Raw genomic sequence first — 19,246 nt, 5'->3', positions numbered from 1 at the left:
GTATGTAATCTGTAGTACGGTACTGGAAATCTACATTTAATATTCAGTACTATTGTGTTACTTACGAATTATTGTAATATTTAACTACCTGTATTTTACAGTACTTGATTTGTACTTGAAATCTAAGTACTACATATTTTTGGTTGCACGGTTACAATTTCAGCATTTTGAACGTTTGTCTTTTTCAAATCTCATAAAGTTATGATGTTCAAACATGGAATACTGTGATCATTGTTGGTATCATTTTTGTACCAATATTTTGAGTACAAATCAAGTACTGGAAAATGCAAGTACCTAAATATTACAATAATTTAAAAGTAAAGAAATAGTACTATAAAATATTACAAGTAAACTTTTAGTACTACAGATTTAAGTACAGAAATAGTACCTATGCAAAAGTAGCTGTGTATGCAAGGTAACAGTCTGTACATTGTCAGATATGCATACAACTTGTTTAAGAGAGACCAAAGATAACGAAGGGACACTCAAACTTGTGAGTAAAAAATAAAGTGATAACGGTGACCATGGCAAAAAAACGAAGAAAAAAAAACGAAGCTAGACTACTGAAGTAGCATGTGTTAGTATTGGTTTATCAGGGTTCAAATTTCTTTTCAATGTTCTAATAATCTTCCCTTATGCTTCTTAAACTATTTACTTGTACATGGATTCAGTAATTTTTCTCAACAATCCCTGAAATTCTCAAGTTTTGTAGGGAAGTCAAAATACACCAATTATTTTTTTCTGTTTGCTTAATATGTTTATCTGAAGCATTTTACAAACATCTCCACAGGTACCCTGTAATTCAGTGGTTGTAAATGTAGTTTGTTTATGTGTTACATTCATGTTTTTTGTTCATTTTTGTCGAGCCTACAACTTTTGTTGCAAAAAGCCTGACTAAGGAATAGTGATCCGGCGGTGGCTACGGCGTTGCTAACTTCTTAAAAGCTTTATATTTTAGAAGGTGGTTGACCTGGATGCTTCATACTTTGTATATAGATACCTCATGTTAAGAAGTTTCTGTCAGTCACATGTCCAATGTCCCTGACCTCATTTTCATGGTTCAGTGACCACTTGAAAAAAAAGTTCAGATTTTTTGTAATGTTAAATTCTCTCTTATTATTAGTAATAGGATAACTATATTTGGTATGTGCGTACTTTGCAAGGTCCTCATGACCGTCAGACAGTTTTCACTTGACCTCTACCTTATTTCATGGATCATTGAACAAGGTTCAGTTTTGGTGGTCAAGTCCATATCACAGATACTATAAGCGATAGGGCTAGTATATTTGGTGTATGGAAGACTGTAAGGTGTACATGTCCAAGTGGCAGGTGTCATCTGACCTTGACCTCATTTTCATGGTTCAGTGGTTATAGTTGGGTTTTAGTGTTTTGGTCTGTTTTTCTCATACTTTAAGCAATAGGTCTTCTTTATTTGTTGTATGGAATGATTGTAAGGTGTACATGTCTAGTGGGCGGATGTCATCTTACCATGACCTCATTTTCTTGGTTCAGTGGTCAAAGTTAAGTTTTTGAGTTTTGGTCTTTTAATCTTATATTAGATGCCGAAGGACAACTATATTTGGTGTATGGAAATATTTTATGATCTATATGTTAGGCCAGCAGGTTTTATTTGACGTTGACCTCAATTTCATGGTTCATTGCACAGTGTTGAGTTTAAAATTTGGTGTTTTGGTCAATTTTTCTTAAACTTTAAGTAATAGGTCAACTATATTTGTTGTATGGAAGCATTGTTAGCTGTACATGTCTGCCTGGCATGGTTTATCTGACCTTGAACTCATTTTCATAGTTCATTGATCAATGTTTTAAGTTTTTCTTGGTTAATGTTAAGTTTATGTGACAGTTGTAATAAAGCTTTATACTTAGGACTATCAACATAATATCAATGATTAGCAAAGAAGGTGAGACATTTCAGTGTGTGCACTCTTTGTTTTAACATAAATTGGGCTGTTAGTTTTCTCCTTTGAATTGTTGTAAATTGTTATTTGAGGGCCTTTTCAGGGGTCGAATTTAAGTTTTTTTGTGTACTGGCCAGCCGGACCAGTGGACTGAAACTCTACTGGTCCGGCTCCAAATCTACTGGTCCTGCAAAAATGACATTAATTTGACAAACACTAATATAAATGACAGATGTTTAATTTTATTTTGATGCTTTCGCTAACATAAGTTAGACAGTAACAAAGGAATAGACTAGTCTTTATTCTGATTTTGATAAAGGCTTTGGTAATCTCAATGATTTTCTTTAATCAAAATCAGGATCAAGGACACAAAAAATATCAAAATTGTCTTCCACGTCCACAATCTGAAATTTGACGATCCATTTCTTATCTAGGTCTGTCACTGCAAATTTTTCACATATTGTACAGTTCATTAAATTCCGATCTACTATATAATGCAACCATTCACGATCTTTTTCCAATGATTTTTGGTATTTGCGTTTCCTTTTGTAACTTTTGTATACTTTATTTCGATCTGCCTTTTGAATTTTAGTTATCTTAATTTTTTTGCCTGGCGGTTTAACTCCTTCCAAAAATTTCCACATTTTATATTGTTGTGAAGGATGCTCACCCGAGATATTAATTAACTTGATCAATTGTAATATCCCTGGGCCTTTTATAACTGACTATGGGGTATGGCCTTTGTTCATTGTTGACGACTGTAAGGTGACCTATAGTTGTTAATTTCTGTGTCATTTTGGTCTCATTGTCAATCATAACACATCTTCTTTTTTTTAATTGAAAAGAAAATTGTCAAAATTTGGAAATACATGTATTAAAAAACAAAATCATTGTCTTTGTAAATGATTAAACCAACTTTTAAAGACAGACATTCTCATTTCCATTCTCAATTTTAAACACAATATAAGAAGATATATAATTCAATACAATCCAAGAAGAGAAGGAAATATAATTTCATAAATATAGACAAGGATTTTTATAGTAAAATCTTACTTTACAAATCCTTGATATACATAATATAGATAAACAAAATCTTGATGACTAAGGGAGATAACTCTATCCTCAAAATTAAAATAAAATAAAATTGAGAATGGAAATGGGGAATGTGTCAAAGAGACAACAACCCGACCAAATAAAAAAACAACAGCAGAAGGTCATCAACAGGTCTTCAATATAGCGAGAAATTCCCGCACTGTATAGTTACCTATACATTATACAAACAAGTCTTCACATGACAGATGGTGACATACATACGATTAAAGGGCAAGAGTCCATTGAAGAAAGAATTCCTTGTAAATGTGTTTAAAGCTTAACAGAAAAATCTACAAGAATATACAATTGTCAATTGCGAAATTTGGAAAAAAAAAAAAATGAACAAAGAAATAGAAAAATACAACGGGTTGTGATAAAATCTGTTTGATAGAAATTATAAAAATAATTCCCGGTAATTTGTATAATTGATTGGTGTTTACTGAAAGTCCACTGACAAGTATTTTATTTAAGAATGAATGCTTTTTTTTGTAACTTTATTTGGGTGTAAATGCGTTGACCGAAGTACATTTTGTATGGAGCATGTATGAAGCAGTCGTAAGTGCTTCATTCTAAAAATGTATGCACGGTCAATGCTTTTACACCCCTATAAATTTACAAAAAGAAGCATTCAATACTTATAATTACATTTATTAGCTATGATCATGAAAACATGAATTTTATATTTTTTTAATTTAATTTACCTGTTCACTTTATAATGTGGGACAACATGTTATCATGAATGAAAAGTTTTATTGAGCAATGCAATTGCTTACAGAATAACATGTGATGTGCAGTTAGCCAATCAGAATAAAGTATCAAAATCATGATAATAAAACATACAACAAATGCAATTATATAACCATGCATGATAACAAGCCTATGTGACAAAACATACATCAAAACCTCTTTTGATATAAAGTCTTTCTATCAGGTGAAAAAAAATCAGAAACTCTTACTGAAAAAGTTGATATTTTCCAAACTTTTTTTTAAATTTCAGGGTGGAGTATACCAAGGATTTGTATAGTCTAACTATACAAATCCTTAAGTATACAGATAATTAAAACAAATAAATATAAAATCAGAAATATGCTTTAAGATTTTTGATGTATGAGCAATATAATCACAAAATGAATATTGCCAAAACAAAACAAAAGTTCATTTCTTATATTTCTTATCAAACAATGATACTATTACTACAATACTCTAGAAATAAGCTGTTTTGGAGAAAAGTTCTAACAGGGATGGAAGGCGCTTTTTTTTTTTTTTTGAGGGACTTTGGAAATGAGCCTTTTTTTGGTGGGAATTCAGGAGGACAACTGTTCTAATATATCCGCCATGTTGGATTTTACCGGAAGTAGGGTTTTTAAAGACATCTTATCTATATCATATATCCAAAAGTAGTACAAAACAAAGGTTTGAACCAAATAATATGATAGTAGCATGTTAATAACACCTTTTTACATACAAATGTACTAGCCTTCGATATTGGGCGAATTAAAGTATGACGCCATTTTAGATTTTACCGGAGGTGAGACATTTTTATACGACCGCAAATTTTGAAAAAAATTTCGTCGTATATTGCTATCACGTTGGCGTCGTCGTCGTCGTCGTCGTCGTCGTCGTCGTCGTCGTCGTCTGTCGTCGTCGTCGTCCGAATACTTTTAGTTTTCGCACTCTAACTTTAGTAAAAGTGAATAGAAATCTATGAAATTTTAACACAAGGTTTATGACCATAAAAGGAAGGCTGGTATTGATTTTGGGAGTTTTGGTCCCAACATTTTAGGAATTAGGGGCCAAAAAGGGCCCAAATAAGCATTTTCTTGGTTTTCGCACTATAACTTTAGTTTAAGTTAATAGAAATCTATGAAATTTTGACACAAGGTTTATGACCACAAAAGAAAGGTTGGGATTGATTTTGAGAGTTTTGATATCAATAGTTTAGGAATTAGGGGCCAAAAAAGGGCCCAAATAAGCATTATTCTTGGTTTTCACACAATAACTTTAGTTAAAGTAAATAGAAATCAATGAAATTTAAACACAATGTTTATGACCACAAAAGGAAGGTTGGTATTGATTTTGGGAGTTTCGGTCCCAACAGTTTAGGAATTAGGGGCCAAAAAGGGACCCAAATAAGCATTTTTCTTGGTTTTCGCACCATAGCGTTAGTATAAGTAAATAGAAATCTATGAAATTTAAACACAAGGTTTATGACTATAAAAAGGAAGGTTGGTATTGATTTTGGGAGTTTTGGTCCCAACAGTTAAAAAGGGGCCCAAAGGGTCCAAAAATTAAACTTTTTTTGATTTCATCAAAATTGAATAATTGGGGTTCTTTAATATGCCGAATCTAACTGTGTATGTATATTCTTAATTTTTGGTCCCGTTTTCAAATTGGTCTACATTAAGGTCCAAAGGGTCCAAAATTAAACTTAGTTTGATTTTAACAAAAATTGAAACCTTGGGGTTCTTTGATATGCTGAATCTAAAAATGTACTTAGATTTTTGATTATTGGCCCAGTTTTCAAGTTGGCCCAAATCGAGGTCCAAAATTAAACATTGTTTGATTTCATCAAAAATTGAATAATTGGGGTTCTTTGATATGCCAAATCTAACTGTGTATGTAGATTCTTAATTTTTGGTCCAGTTTTATATTGGTCTAAATTAAAGTGCAAAGGGTCCAAAATTAAACTAAGTTTGATTTTAACAAAAATTAAATTCTTGGTCCTCTTTGATATGCTGAATCTAAACATGTACTTAGATTTTTGATTATGGGCCCAGTTTTCAAGTTGGTCCAAATCAGGATCTAAAATTATTATATTAAGTATTGTGCAATAGCAAGTCTTTTCAATTGCACAGTATTGTGCAATGGCAAGAAATATCTAATTTCACAATATTGTGAAATAGCAAATTTTTTTTTAATTAAGAGTTATCTTTCTTTGTCCAGTATAGTAAGCAAGAAATATCTGCAAGATTTTTTTTAATTGGAGTTATCTTTCTTTGTCCAGAATCAACTTAAATCTTTGTTATATACAATATACAATGTATATTCACTTTTTACTACCAACTGATAAATTTAAATAATCTTTACCATTCATTGATAACAAGCAGTTTTTTTAGATCTTAATATTTTATGATGTATTTAAATGAGTAGTAATTGTTGCAAACTCCATTAGAATATTTTAATTGAAATTAGTTTTGGAATAAGGGAAAGGGGGATGTGATTTAAAAATTGGGTTCAATTTTTCTCATTTGAAATTTCATTAATAAAAAGAAAATTTCTTCAAACATTTTTTGAGAGGATTAATATTCAACAGCATAGTGAATTGCTCTAAGAGAAAACAAAAATTTTAAGTTCATTTGAATACATTCATTCTGTGTCAGAAACCTATGCTGTGTCAACTATTTAATCACAATCCAAATTTAGAGCGGAATCCAGCCTGAATGTTGTGTCCATACTTGCCCCAAACGTTCAGGGTTCAACCTCTGCGGTCGTATAAAGCTACGCCCTGCGGAGCATCTGGTTTTCAAATGCCTCCCTATCTGAAATGAAAGAGAAATAGTTGAGGAAGGTCTATGCCAAATTTCATGCTTGTAGCAGGATGTGCACAATTTTTCATATAGCCGCCATACTAGTACCTCTTCTACTCTATAAATTATTATAACTTTTTTTTTTACCAAACTATGATACAATTTGTATGAAATTCTAAAAATAAGTGTTATTAAATGTCAGTATCAATTGTCATCAGGTATTGAATCGTCAGTTTCATCTACAACAACTAATTTTAATATTTTTGGCGTTGCAGTTTTACATCTATCAATTTGTCCATGATTCCTAACTTCCTTAGCTGTTCTAAACCCCTTCATGCATCCCCCACATCTATACGGCCTTGACATTGGATGGACTCTTCCAACATGATAGTCATAATCACTCTTTCGATTGAAAAGACCATCACACAATTGGCAGCTGAATTTCTTTATTCGACTTGTATGTTTTTTCTGGTGATTTTTCAAGTCGGCTAATATATTGAAATGAATTTTACACACGGAACACTTATATCGTTTCTCATTCTGATGAACTTGAATCGTGTGAAGGACTTTGGAACTATTTTGTGAGAATCTTTGCCCACATATTTGACATGCATATTTCTTAGTGCCATCAAATGGGTGAACAGTTTCAATATGCCTTACTTTACCACTTCGTGAACTAAATTCTTTATCACAAATGTGACAGAAATATTTCTCTTTTTCTTCCTCCTCCTTTCGACATTTTGATTCATGTTTATCAAGCATACGTTTCAAGTAAAACCCTTTATCACATTCCGAACAGAAATAAGACTTAGCTATGCCACCGTGTTTCCCCATTTTTGTTAAATTAACTCTTACAACTTTTAAACCGTTCTGTATTAATTTGGATGTGTTAGCCTGACTGGTACTTATTTTTTTGTTGTTTCTATTGGTACTATCTATCTCATTTCCTTGCTGATCTGTAACAGATGAGAGCATGTACATGTTTTCTTGTTTCTCCTGTTTGGCTGTATTGTTCTCCTCAAATGATACACAAGCATTTCCACCCATTGGAGAGTAATCTATTAATCCTTCCATATTACCAAAATTCATGTCTGAATTATGTTCTACTGATAAAACATCTTTTGTAAAATTACCACCATGCTTGCCAACATTTGTCATCTCCAAGAGGCTATCCACTTTTATGGAACCAATATCTGAAACTTTCAACTCAGAAGAGTTGTCTCCCATTTTAAATATTCCAAAATTTTCAGATGAATTTTCTTTATTTGTTTCAAAAGAGTTTTTAGAAATGTTATTTGAGAACTCAAGAACAGGATTCACATCTTTATCATCTTTTATTTGTACAGTGGTTTCATTTATCTTTTTAATAAAATCATCAATTTCGAACTTTAGCTTATTATCTCCCTTACTTCTGTTCTCAATACTGAAATTTTTAGATGAAGGACATTCATCCTTGTTCACACTTGATACTTTATCATTTTCCTCACCTTCCTGTTCAACCATGTACATGTTAATATCTGTTAAACTTTTTTCTGACAAGTCTTCTTTCATATTAACACTATCTTTTTTTTCATTCAAACAATTTTCTGATGTCTTTGAATTTCGAGAAACATCTGAATTATTGCTAGTTATCTTTTCTAATGTGTTGATTGCACTGTTGTCATGACAATTAGAATCCTTACTACCCCCTGTGTGATTTTCATCAATGACAACTTCTTCAGTTCTTTTGTGGTTTATTTTCATTTTCTTTGATGGTCTTTTCATAATTTGTTTATCAATATAGACATCTTTTTGTATAATACCAATTTTTGGTATGTCTTTAAATTTAACTGGTGTATTAAAGTTCTTTTTCTCAGCGCCAAGAACTTCAACAATTTCTTTGAACATACTTTCTTGCCATTTATTCCACTGTTCTTTATATGTTGACTTACATGGCTTATTCTCAGATTTTGGGTTTTTGATCAGACCTCGGTTATTTTTTAATATAGAATGTAAGATCTGAATCTGGTCCGTATCGCTCTCAGTATTAGTTTTTTTCACTTCAGCTTTTTGAAACAAACGATTAAAATGAAGTTTATAATGTGTGATCTTTGCACTTCTGTCAACGGAAGGTTTACCACAGAACTCACAATTTGTTAACGGAGAATCCTGAACATGTATATTCATATGTCTGAGCAACGCCCCCTTTACTTTAAAACTTTTCTTGCATATTTTACAAGCAAATGGACGATCATCAAAATGAATTCTAAAATGATTATTCAAACTAGCTGAGGAAGTATACATCTTTTTACAAATAGAGCACTGATAAGGGGATTCCCCTTTGTGTTGTATTTTAACGTGATTATCTAGAGAAGGTTGGTGATGGAACCGTTTACCGCAGACTTCACATAAAAATCCTCCCGTATAATTATGTGTTATGAAGTGATGTTTTAAGTTCCCTTTACTGGTGAACTGTTTCCCACATAGAGAGCATAAAAAAGGCTTTAAAATTAAATTTTTGGATGCTTTTTCATTGCTATCTTGCATCTTTGAGGAATCTTGCATCTTCAGGGAATCTTGATTGTCTTCGTACTTTTCCTCATCATTTAAATCTTGATTCAAAGGTAGATCTTGAATGTCTTCATTCTTTTCGGCGTCAGTTTTTCCGGACTTATTTTCAGTAACCACTTTAACTTTTTCAAGGTCATATTTTTTATCTTGATGATTGTTCTTGAGTTTACACACCTTCAAGTGTCGCTTAAAATAATATTTCTGGCGATATTCCCTCCAACAAAACTGACATTGATATTCTCTAGTTGGATTATGGATATTTTTGTGTCTTAGAAGTGTCTTACGACTTTTGAACGTACTTAAACACTGGTCACATTTATAGTTACGTTCATTCGTATGTTTGATCATGTGATTTGTCAGGGATCCTGATTGAATGAAACTAGCGCCACACTCTTTGCATTTATATGGCTTTTCGCCAGTGTGTACTCTATGATGGAGGTTTCGAGAACTACACTGGGTAAATGTTTTATCACAATAATTACATTTGTATGGCCGTGAGTTTGTATGAATACGCATGTGTCTTGACAAATCACTCGCAAGTTTAAACTTTTTATCACATTCAACAACGGAACATTCATACGGTCTTTTATCTGAATGGTATTTTTTATGAGTAGTCAGTTGTTTCAAACGAGCATACTGTTTTCCACATATATCACATTTTAAATCGTCACCAGTTTTTCTTTTCCTTCCTCGTTTAGCAGAAACAATGGATGAAGCCATTTCTTTTTCTGAATTAATAGGTAGATCATATAGCTTGGTTTCATACTGTATATCTCCTAAAGCTGTTATTTCTCCATGAACTGGATGTCCCAATTCTACTTGGTAAATGACCTGATCTGTTTCATTAAAGGTCAAGGAGGTTGTAGGAATAGAAAATATTGTCATGTTATTTTGGTCTGCGTGACATATCTGAGCTTGTGTCATTGTACCTTTAACCAGGGACTCACTATACTAATGTTAGCAAGTCCCTGCTCTGACCTGATAAATCTGAAAAAATAGAAAATTCTTTATTATAAAATTGAAATTAACAAACAAAACTGGGAGCTACTTCTCACTGCTGATACCACCGCTAAAATATTGATAATTTAAATAGTGTAAACTTTACATATATATATGCAAGTGTTTGGTAAACAGGAAGTTGTTGAGTGATGACTCCACAAATGCAATGCAGGACATAGCTTACTAATATATATAAACACTAAAACCAAATTTGAAAAATCATTAGGATTCAATTCCTTTGAAAAATGCAACAAAAAATATTCATTGGACTGAATGGATAGAGGTATAAAAGCAGAATATCCAACTGTTTAAAGCAGGTGTATAATTAGGAAAACAAAGGTACAATTGAACCAAGAATACAGACATTGTCATGCTAAGCATTTGATTTGATATTTGGTGTTTTAAAGCCACTTTTAAGCACCACATTTAGGCTTTTTCCTGGCGGCTTTTTTTATAGGTGGATGAAGCTGCAAACCACTGACCTTCGCTAGAAAAACTGACAATTGTAGTCAATTAAGATGGGAATCAAGTGCACCCGCAGGAGCAAGGTGCAAACTCACACCTTCAGTGTTGACTGGTTAGGGATAACGCATGTTACAGTAGTAGCTACTTAAACCACTCGGCCACTGAGCCCTTGCTAAGCATTTGATTGTCTTGCCATAGAAGTTCCATCATAATGAAAGATGTATACGTAGTTATATATTATATAGAAACATTACTTTGTAATTCGAATAGATGGACAAGGTGATTGCAATATTAGTGAATGTGGTGTGTCCAGAAATTTTCATAAGAGGGGCCCAATAACTGTTTAAGTTGCAGTCTATACAAAATCAGACAATTTTGCACAATCTGTGACCATACTTTTTATTATATTCTTGCAAAAAGCATAATAAAAACCTCATTTTGACAAATCATTATGATTAAAAAATTCTATGGATTATGATTAAGATCTCTAATGAGTGATTTTTCAGAAAAATAATACATTGTATTTATAAAATTGAGAATGGAAATGTAGAATTAGTCAAAGGGATTACACAACCCAACCAATGAGCAGATAACAGCTGAGGGATGGTTCTCAGCTGGCCCTTAAATAAAATTGTGTACTAGTTCAGCGTAATTGGATGTCACTAATTCAAAACATATAAAATGAACTCTATTGCAAAACATAAAAAATGAGCTCTATTGCAAAACATATAAAATGAACTCTATTGCAAAACATACAAGACTAACAAAGGCATGGGCTCCTGACTTGGGACAGTCTAAAAAAGGGCCAGCTTAAACATGTTTTGTGAGATCGCAACCCTTACCTTATACCTCCAGCTATGATGTAGAATAAAGAAACACATAGCAATATGCACAGTAAAAGTTTTGTTAAAAGTTTTAAAGACGTCGGAGTCCAACGTCATCATAGGATAAACACATGTAGATAGCTGATTGGCCTTTAAGGGTATGTTTCATTTAATAGCCATCTATAAAACACTAACATAGACAACTTTCAGGTTCTTTGCATTTCCATTAAAATAGTTATGCTGCATTGCACAAATTATTCAGCAAATAAATTCTTAAAAAGATAATCAGCCTTGCCTGTCATTAAGGACTTTTGAATACTAGTAGGTTATGTTTTCTTGTTGGAATTGTTTTACATTGACAATCATACCACATCTTCTGTTTTTTTATACTGTACAGAAACTACATAATTTCAATGATGATCACGAAAAATGCTCTATGAACTTTGATGGCGATGGACTACAAGCGCTCACCTCTATATGGTAAAAAGTAAAAACACAAAAATACTGAACTCCGAGGAAAATTCAAAAAGGAAAATCCAAAATCAAAAGTCCAAACACATCAAACAAATTAACAACTGTCATATTCCTGACTTGGTACAGGCATTTTCTAATGTAGAAAATGGTGGATTGAACCTGGTTTTATAGCTAGCTAAACCTCTCACTTGTATGACAGTCGCATCAAATTCCATTACATTGTCAACGATGTATGAACAAAACAAACATACTCAAAATGCACATATAATTGACCAACTTTTCTAGTTAGGGATCATAAGTCAAAAGTGGTCAATTGATGGATAGTTTAATAAAAAAATTCATGAATTTTGTGGGTACAAGTGAACCACAAATTAAATGTTCAATAAATGTCATCAGTATGGGCTTTGCTCATTTTTGAAGGCTGTACGATTACCTATAGTTGTTAATATCTACAGGTGTCATTTTGGTCTCTTGGGGAGAGTTGTCTCATTGGCAATCATACCACATCTTCTTTTTTATATTTTAAATAGACTTGTACACAGAATTTGGCAAAACCATGAAATTAAATATCCACAAACATGCAAGTTTTCCTTAATCAATAAAAATAAGAACACATGAAAATAAAAGAATCCACAGTACATGGTCATGTACATAGCTATAGTTAATTTGAATATATGACTGAAGTTAGCTCTTCCCCAGACCAAAAATTTATGATGTTTTCACCATATTTATATTTATACTTACATAATTAAGAGCCATTCCACACTGTTTAACTAGATATAGTCTAGATAGGATGTATTCTATAAATTGATTGAAGATGTCTAAACTTGCTGATGTGATGGTTGTAAATATAATTCTCTGAAAAGAAAAGAAAAATGGGCATTTAGAAAGGTTTTTTTTAACTTCTGTTGCCAGTATTTATCATGTTTAATGTCTTTTATTTGTTAAGGTGGTACCATTTTCATTGTCCATGAAATTACACTTGAATGATTAGTAAAGCCACCTGCAAAGGGCTGATATTTAAAATACTATTATAGTGAGGAAATCATAATAATTTAATAAAAGAAGATAGAATGACTTGTTTACTTCTACAAGTGAAAAAAAAATCTGAATGTCTAAGGGACATAATTCAGCCAATATTTTTTTTACCTATACAAGTAAATAAAATTCACTTGTATAAATATTCTACAAATTTACTTGTATAGGTATATTAAAATTACTTCTTCAAGGAATTAAAAATAACTTGTACAAGTAGTTGCTCTTTGTTGAAGGCTGTACAGTTATCTATAATTGTTAATTTCTGTGTCATTATGGTCTATTGTGGAGAGTTGTCTCATTGGCAATTATACCACATCTTCTTTTTTTATATTTACCATAAAGTTAATATATTTTGTCATATAAAATGACCAAAATAAGTGTGATTTATATAATTTTAAGTGTTTTATAATGGTTTAGGAATTTTGGGAATGTAATCAAATAAACTCATCATAGATACCAGGATTAAATTTTTATATTTATGCCAGACAAGTGTTTTTCTACTATAAAAGACTCATCAGTGACACTTGAATCAAAAAATGTTTTAAAGGGGGCTAAATAAAGTACGAAGTTGAAGAACATTAAGGACCAAAAATTCCTGAAAGTTTTGCCAAATACAGCTAAGGTAATCTATTCCTGAGGTAGAAAAGCTTTAGTTTTTAAAAAAATCAAAGTTTTGTTATTAATAGTTAATTTATAATTATAAATATATCAATTATAACTCAAGTCAACACAGAAGTGCTGAATACTGCCAATACTGGACTGGTGATACCCTCAGGGAGTCGTCACCAGCAGTGGCATTGTCCCATTTTATTAAGACGCTGTATCAGGTCTGTTTGCACCCTACACGTTTACGTCTCGCATGTTCACCCCCTAGGTCCGTTCGCACCTTACACACATCAATGATCACGTCCAATTTTCATTGCAATTAAAATAAAAATTATATGTATATCATGTGTACATTGTATATATGCCAAATAAATTATATTTTTCTGAATAAAATTTGAGGAATTATAACATGTTTTTTTTATTAATTCATTTGATGATTAATTAGGGACGACATAAAGGTTCAATGTAGGATAAAAAACTTAATTCACATAGTTTTTTCACTGACCCCCACACCCCCCTCTTAACTTAATTTGGGAAAAATTGATTTACCAATAGGGATATATGTAAAAATAAATTTTAGATATATATATATACAAAACTTGCAGAATTTTAACCCCCACCCCCAAACTATTTGATTTAAGTCTTTTATCCTACATCGATCTTTTGATGTCGTCCCTTACACCTTAAGTAAGAATCCTGGGTTTTGATTGGTTGATAGCCAGTGTATTTTTCACCAATTTACTGTTATCAAACGAATATCTTTCATTTTTCAATGCGTCGGGGTATTTGCAAAAAGAATTTGCCTTTTTTACCCTCTCTGTCGTGGTATTTAGCAAAAAATACTCTTTCTGACTGGATGCTTGTAACCTCACGATCATCAATGCGTTTTTGAACATTAACATTTTGTGTGATTAAACAGATACATACCTGTCAACTGACCCGTATTCTGTGGGTGTGACCCGAGATTTTCACAATTCTGAGGAATCACCCGGGACACCCGCCGGGTCATTGAAATAACCCGGGAATTCCGAAAATGACCCGATTTCACCTGTATTTCTTAGCCTTGAGATTGATTTCATAAGTAATATTTCTTTGACATACCGGCAAATTCGTAATTCTTCCATGAACAGGAAGATCATCTAGCTATTTAAACTGTCAAATTAAATGATCCATTAAGTGCATGGCTTCACTTGACAGCTTTGGTGTCAAACACACTGTTAATTAAAACCAATTACCTTAGCTTTTGGTCGTAAATAAATTGCATTATTCGTTTACAAAAATATTTCAACTAGACAGTTACTTCCAATTCAAAATTATTCCTTATATTTACGTTTTATGGGTGAAAAAGATAAAATCATACAAAATATAAAATTCAAATACATATTGGAAAATAACTTTTCATTATTTTTATACCTTTATACAATATTTAAAAAAAAAATGAAAATTATTTTTTACATTCATACTTCCTTTAACTGTATTACTATATTTTATCATACTCAAATTTCCTAAAGGTGTGAAAGAGGAAATGATTAAAGGCAACATAGCCAGTATCTCAAACATTTTTAAACATTACATTTGAAAAATAAATTCTTGCATTTACATTAAGTGAAGAACATAAGACTGAGTTACACAAATTTATAAAAATCCTATAAAGTGCAATGAAATAATATTTAATAGGATTTAAAATGACTTAACCAAGTGAACATGTATTGATGTTTTGGTATCTTTGATATACACTATAAGAAAATGTACCATTAATACTGAAATTCAGTTCGAAAAAGTTCGTACGCGTTATTGTAAAGCAAAATTATATCCGGGTGAAATTTGATCCGAAGGAAAAAATGTCACAGTAGTTGTTGTTATTTTTTTATCCGGAGGAAAATATTTCCCTGGGATATTTTTTCCTTTGCCGTGAAATTCTATCTGGGTAGTTCACTTATTGAATAGTTATTAGAAAAAACGATGTATCCTTTACAAATACTATGAAATAATAATAGTGTATTTGAATTAAACCTATTTTGTAAAAAAAATGTATTATAATGGGAATTATTTCACAATTATCATTGAAAAAAAATCCTAAAAACAACCTAGTAAATATCATTCGTTTAAAAAGAAAATTATCATTAAACATAAGAAAGAAAACCAGAAATAATTTCAAAGATTAATTTGTAATTGTGAAATAATATCATGATTAAATAAGGTAAGTGAAATACATGTAAAAGTGAGTTGTTTTCAGATCTCAGTACAAATATAAATTAAAACGTAAAGGTAGAAATATAGTTGCATGATCTTGCATTACTACTGTTAACAGTAATGGAAGAATTTGATTATGATAATATTTTTAATATTTAAATAGTCTGGGGACAAAGATGTTGTTGTTGATTATATGGAAATCAGATAAATTATAGCACAACAATATATTGGAACAAAAGCAATTTTAACAGCTGGATAGTATACTTACCTGTGAAATGTTATCTGTCTTATTAAAAAATCATGTTGTAAGTCATCTTGTTATATAAATGAATATATAAAAAATATGATTCAAGGAAAAATTTCACTATGAAAAAGATTCAGGAATATATTATATTACATTGTAATATCTTTAAGATATAAATTGCTCATAATTACCTCCCTTTGATAAATTATGCAAATTTGTTTTACCTTTGTGAAACATTTTATAATTAATGTCAGGTATATATTGATTGCGGGTAAGTTACATACTAGTTAGTGGGACTATATTTCACAAGGTTCTGTGAAATATGATACGACAAAGATATACCGGTACATACTATCCGCATAACACAGATAGATTTTCACTCCTCTGGACTTGATTAACTAGGAAAAAAAGTCTGACGGACAAATTTTACTTCATGTACCTGACTAAAATTATTGTTACATAATCATAGTAATATTAAACAGATATATCATGTTAAGGAGGGGTATTTGCGAAAAAATACTAGTCGAGAGAATGTTAAATTTCAAGAGCCGTAAGTCAAATACCCCTCAAGAACATGATATATCTTTTTAATTACACCGAATGTTTTAATGTTAAAAAAAGCATTGACCTTACAAGCGTCCAGTCAGATTGAGCATTTTTTTTGGCAAATACCACGGCAGGGAGGGGAAAAATGGCATATCCTTTTGGCAAATAGCCTGGGCCGTGTTTATTTTGAACGATATTCATTTGATAACAGTAAATTGGTGGAAAATACACTGGCTATTAATCAATCAAAATCTAGGATTCTTACATAAGGTGTAATTAACTAGTAAATTTTGTAACCATGGACTAGTTTTACTAGTAATATTTGTCCGCTCAGACATATTTTACCAGGACAAATTTATCACTTGTAATTACGTAGGAGTATTTATACACCATGTACAAATGCTGGTGGTATATTGTTTTGTGTTTGAAAATCATGGTTGCTGTTTTAACTTACTTTGATGTACATACAGCATGTACTTAGGTTGGTATAAGTTTATACAATGCATTTAATTAACAAAATATTATTCCACAAATAAAACGTACGTTGTAAGATTGTCAATTTATTTTGAAACAATGACAATTTTTTTCTTATAGCATAATAGACTTACCAAAACATTATTAATATTAATTCAATCAATTAAAACATAATCATAGCAATACCCTCAACATCATTAACCAAACCGTGATAAAGATTTATTTGAAACGTGATAAAGATTTATTTAAAACTAGATAAAGATTTATTCAAAACGTGATCACAAAATGTCTTACTATTCCAATCATTGACAAAACAAACAAAAAAAGGGAGCAAAGGTGTAGTGTGGAAACAGACTATGGTGCGAACATGCCAACAAGCCGTAAGAGTGAGGATTGTCAAAAGTATTTGCACTCCTTGTATGCCAGAGAGAGTATGATTTTACGTTTTACGTGGCAACAGCCTCTGCCTTTGACGGAGGGAGTATGATTTTACGTTTTAAGTGGCAACAGCCTCTACCCTTTTGTCCGCAGGAAAGAGAGTATGATTTTACGTATATGTCGCTTAAGTACTTTCAAGTGATATGAAAGACGAAATATACCTTCTATTGACTTGATAGAAATATAAAATAATCGTTTCATCATTCTACAGACCTTGATGGTGGATGTAACAGATTATGTGGTCTTGTTTGTGGTTTCACCGCTTGAAAGTGCAAAGCAAATGTAAACCAACATCGGGGATATATGATCCGGTTTTATCATAATTTTGTCGAGTTTTTTTTAAGAAGAAATTGCTTCATCTCGCTCATGCATAAAACAGTTAGATGGAATGATTTATTTTGCGAGATAAAAATATAAAGTTAGTAAGTAAGTAAGTCAGCCAGTCAGCAAAACTTTATTTTGATCCGACAAACACTTCAAATATAAGCTCTAATGGGCTTTTCATGTTCAACGAATATAAAAAAAAACAACATATGCAATAACAAATTAAACAAGGCATGCAGCATGCAAATAAATAATAAAAAAGAAGCACCAATTTTAAATTTAACTCTAGCATATATACATGTATCGTGCTAAATACCAAAACATATATGAAGCACTATTTTTTTTTAAATTGCAGTGTAACTTTTTTTTAAATAATTCATACTGTAAAGCAAAAATTTCCGGCAAATCTAATTATTAAAATGGTAAAAACAAAATTTCAGTAAAAATGAGTTGCAATGCAAGCTGTATGTTAATGCAGAATAAATCATAAATAATGTAACACAAATTACATACAGGCAGAGCAAAAACATTCTGTTCTACACCAGGACTGAACAAGACTTCTAAAATGTGAGAAGCTGTTAACAGTCCTGAATGATTGTCTGGTAAATTAAGCTATTCCACATTCAACAGCAGTAAAACTAAAACATTTTTTTCCATATGAGGTAGTTCTAACTTGTGGTATTTCCAAAATATTACTGTCTCTAAAAGAATTTTTTTAAATAAGTCGCAAGCACGGGGGGGGGGGGGGGGGGGGTAACTTCGATATTTTTTTGGTAGGGGTGTGCCATTTTTGCCTAAAAATACGTACCCATTTTAATATAACATTCACTATAATTCAATACCTATAGTTATATACAAATTTAAGAAAGAATGACCTATACTTATATGCAATATATTTGAAATATGACCCATGCTTATATAAGCACTAACTCATCATCACTCATAATTCATAAATATACCAGCTACCCTTAAGTTTTTATATATAAATTGACATCGTTTGTTGCACATATATTTTATAATGTAAGATTCTCAATTTAGCATATTTATATATGATATGTAGATCATACCCCAAATCAATATACAGAACATCAAACGTAAATGCATTTTAATATAGGGTGTCATTAAAAAAGGACAATTATATAAAATCTCGCAAAATTATGACCCATATTTTTGGCACATCCCCGTATACCCAATAATGGGAAGTTGACCCCCCGTGGTCGCAAGTGCCACGGTCCTGATGCGTATGACTTGTAGGATTGGAACCTATATGGGCGTTTTTCAATAAAAACGTATTTTCACGGCTTGTCCCAGCCACTTTAAAAAAAAACGTGTTTGATCTTTGCAAGTAATTTTTTGTGCAGTTAGTACATTGAATTAAATTTAACATTTTTAAGCAAAGAAACAGTTTATTTTTAGAGGGATTGATAAGATATTGACCCCTGAATGGTCCAAAACAACCAAAATGGCATGTTCGTAGACCGCCTGTTCAACATTCATACTCTAAAATATCGTAAAAAAATGAAGAAATAAATGTTT

The 19,246-nt window shown here is 31.5% G+C and overlaps 1 protein-coding gene across 2 annotated transcripts; it reads right to left on the bottom strand.

Moving 5' to 3' along the window:
• Positions 1–6,534: 6,534 nt before the first annotated feature.
• On the bottom strand, positions 6,535–17,704 carry LOC134690715 (uncharacterized). Of its 2 annotated transcripts, none has more exons than XM_063550740.1 (3): positions 17,600–17,704; positions 12,592–12,705; positions 6,535–10,072 (listed from the first exon to the last, which is right to left on the bottom strand). In XM_063550740.1, the coding sequence occupies exon 3, from the start codon at positions 10,007–10,009 to the stop codon at positions 6,740–6,742; it is 3,270 nt and encodes a 1,089-aa protein (XP_063406810.1). In that variant the 5' UTR covers positions 10,010–10,072; positions 12,592–12,705; positions 17,600–17,704; the 3' UTR covers positions 6,535–6,739. The 2 variants fall into 2 exon arrangements, with proteins under 2 accessions (XP_063406810.1, XP_063406811.1); XM_063550741.1 differs by having other exon boundaries at positions 17,548–17,640.
• Positions 17,705–19,246: the final 1,542 nt, after the last annotated feature.

Source organism: Mytilus trossulus, chromosome 11 (genome assembly GCF_036588685.1).
Source record: "Mytilus trossulus isolate FHL-02 chromosome 11, PNRI_Mtr1.1.1.hap1, whole genome shotgun sequence".
Classification (NCBI taxonomy): Eukaryota; Metazoa; Mollusca; class Bivalvia; order Mytilida; family Mytilidae; genus Mytilus; species Mytilus trossulus.
Note: the sequence above shows the minus strand (reverse complement) of the source record. Positions and strands in the feature narration are given on the sequence as shown.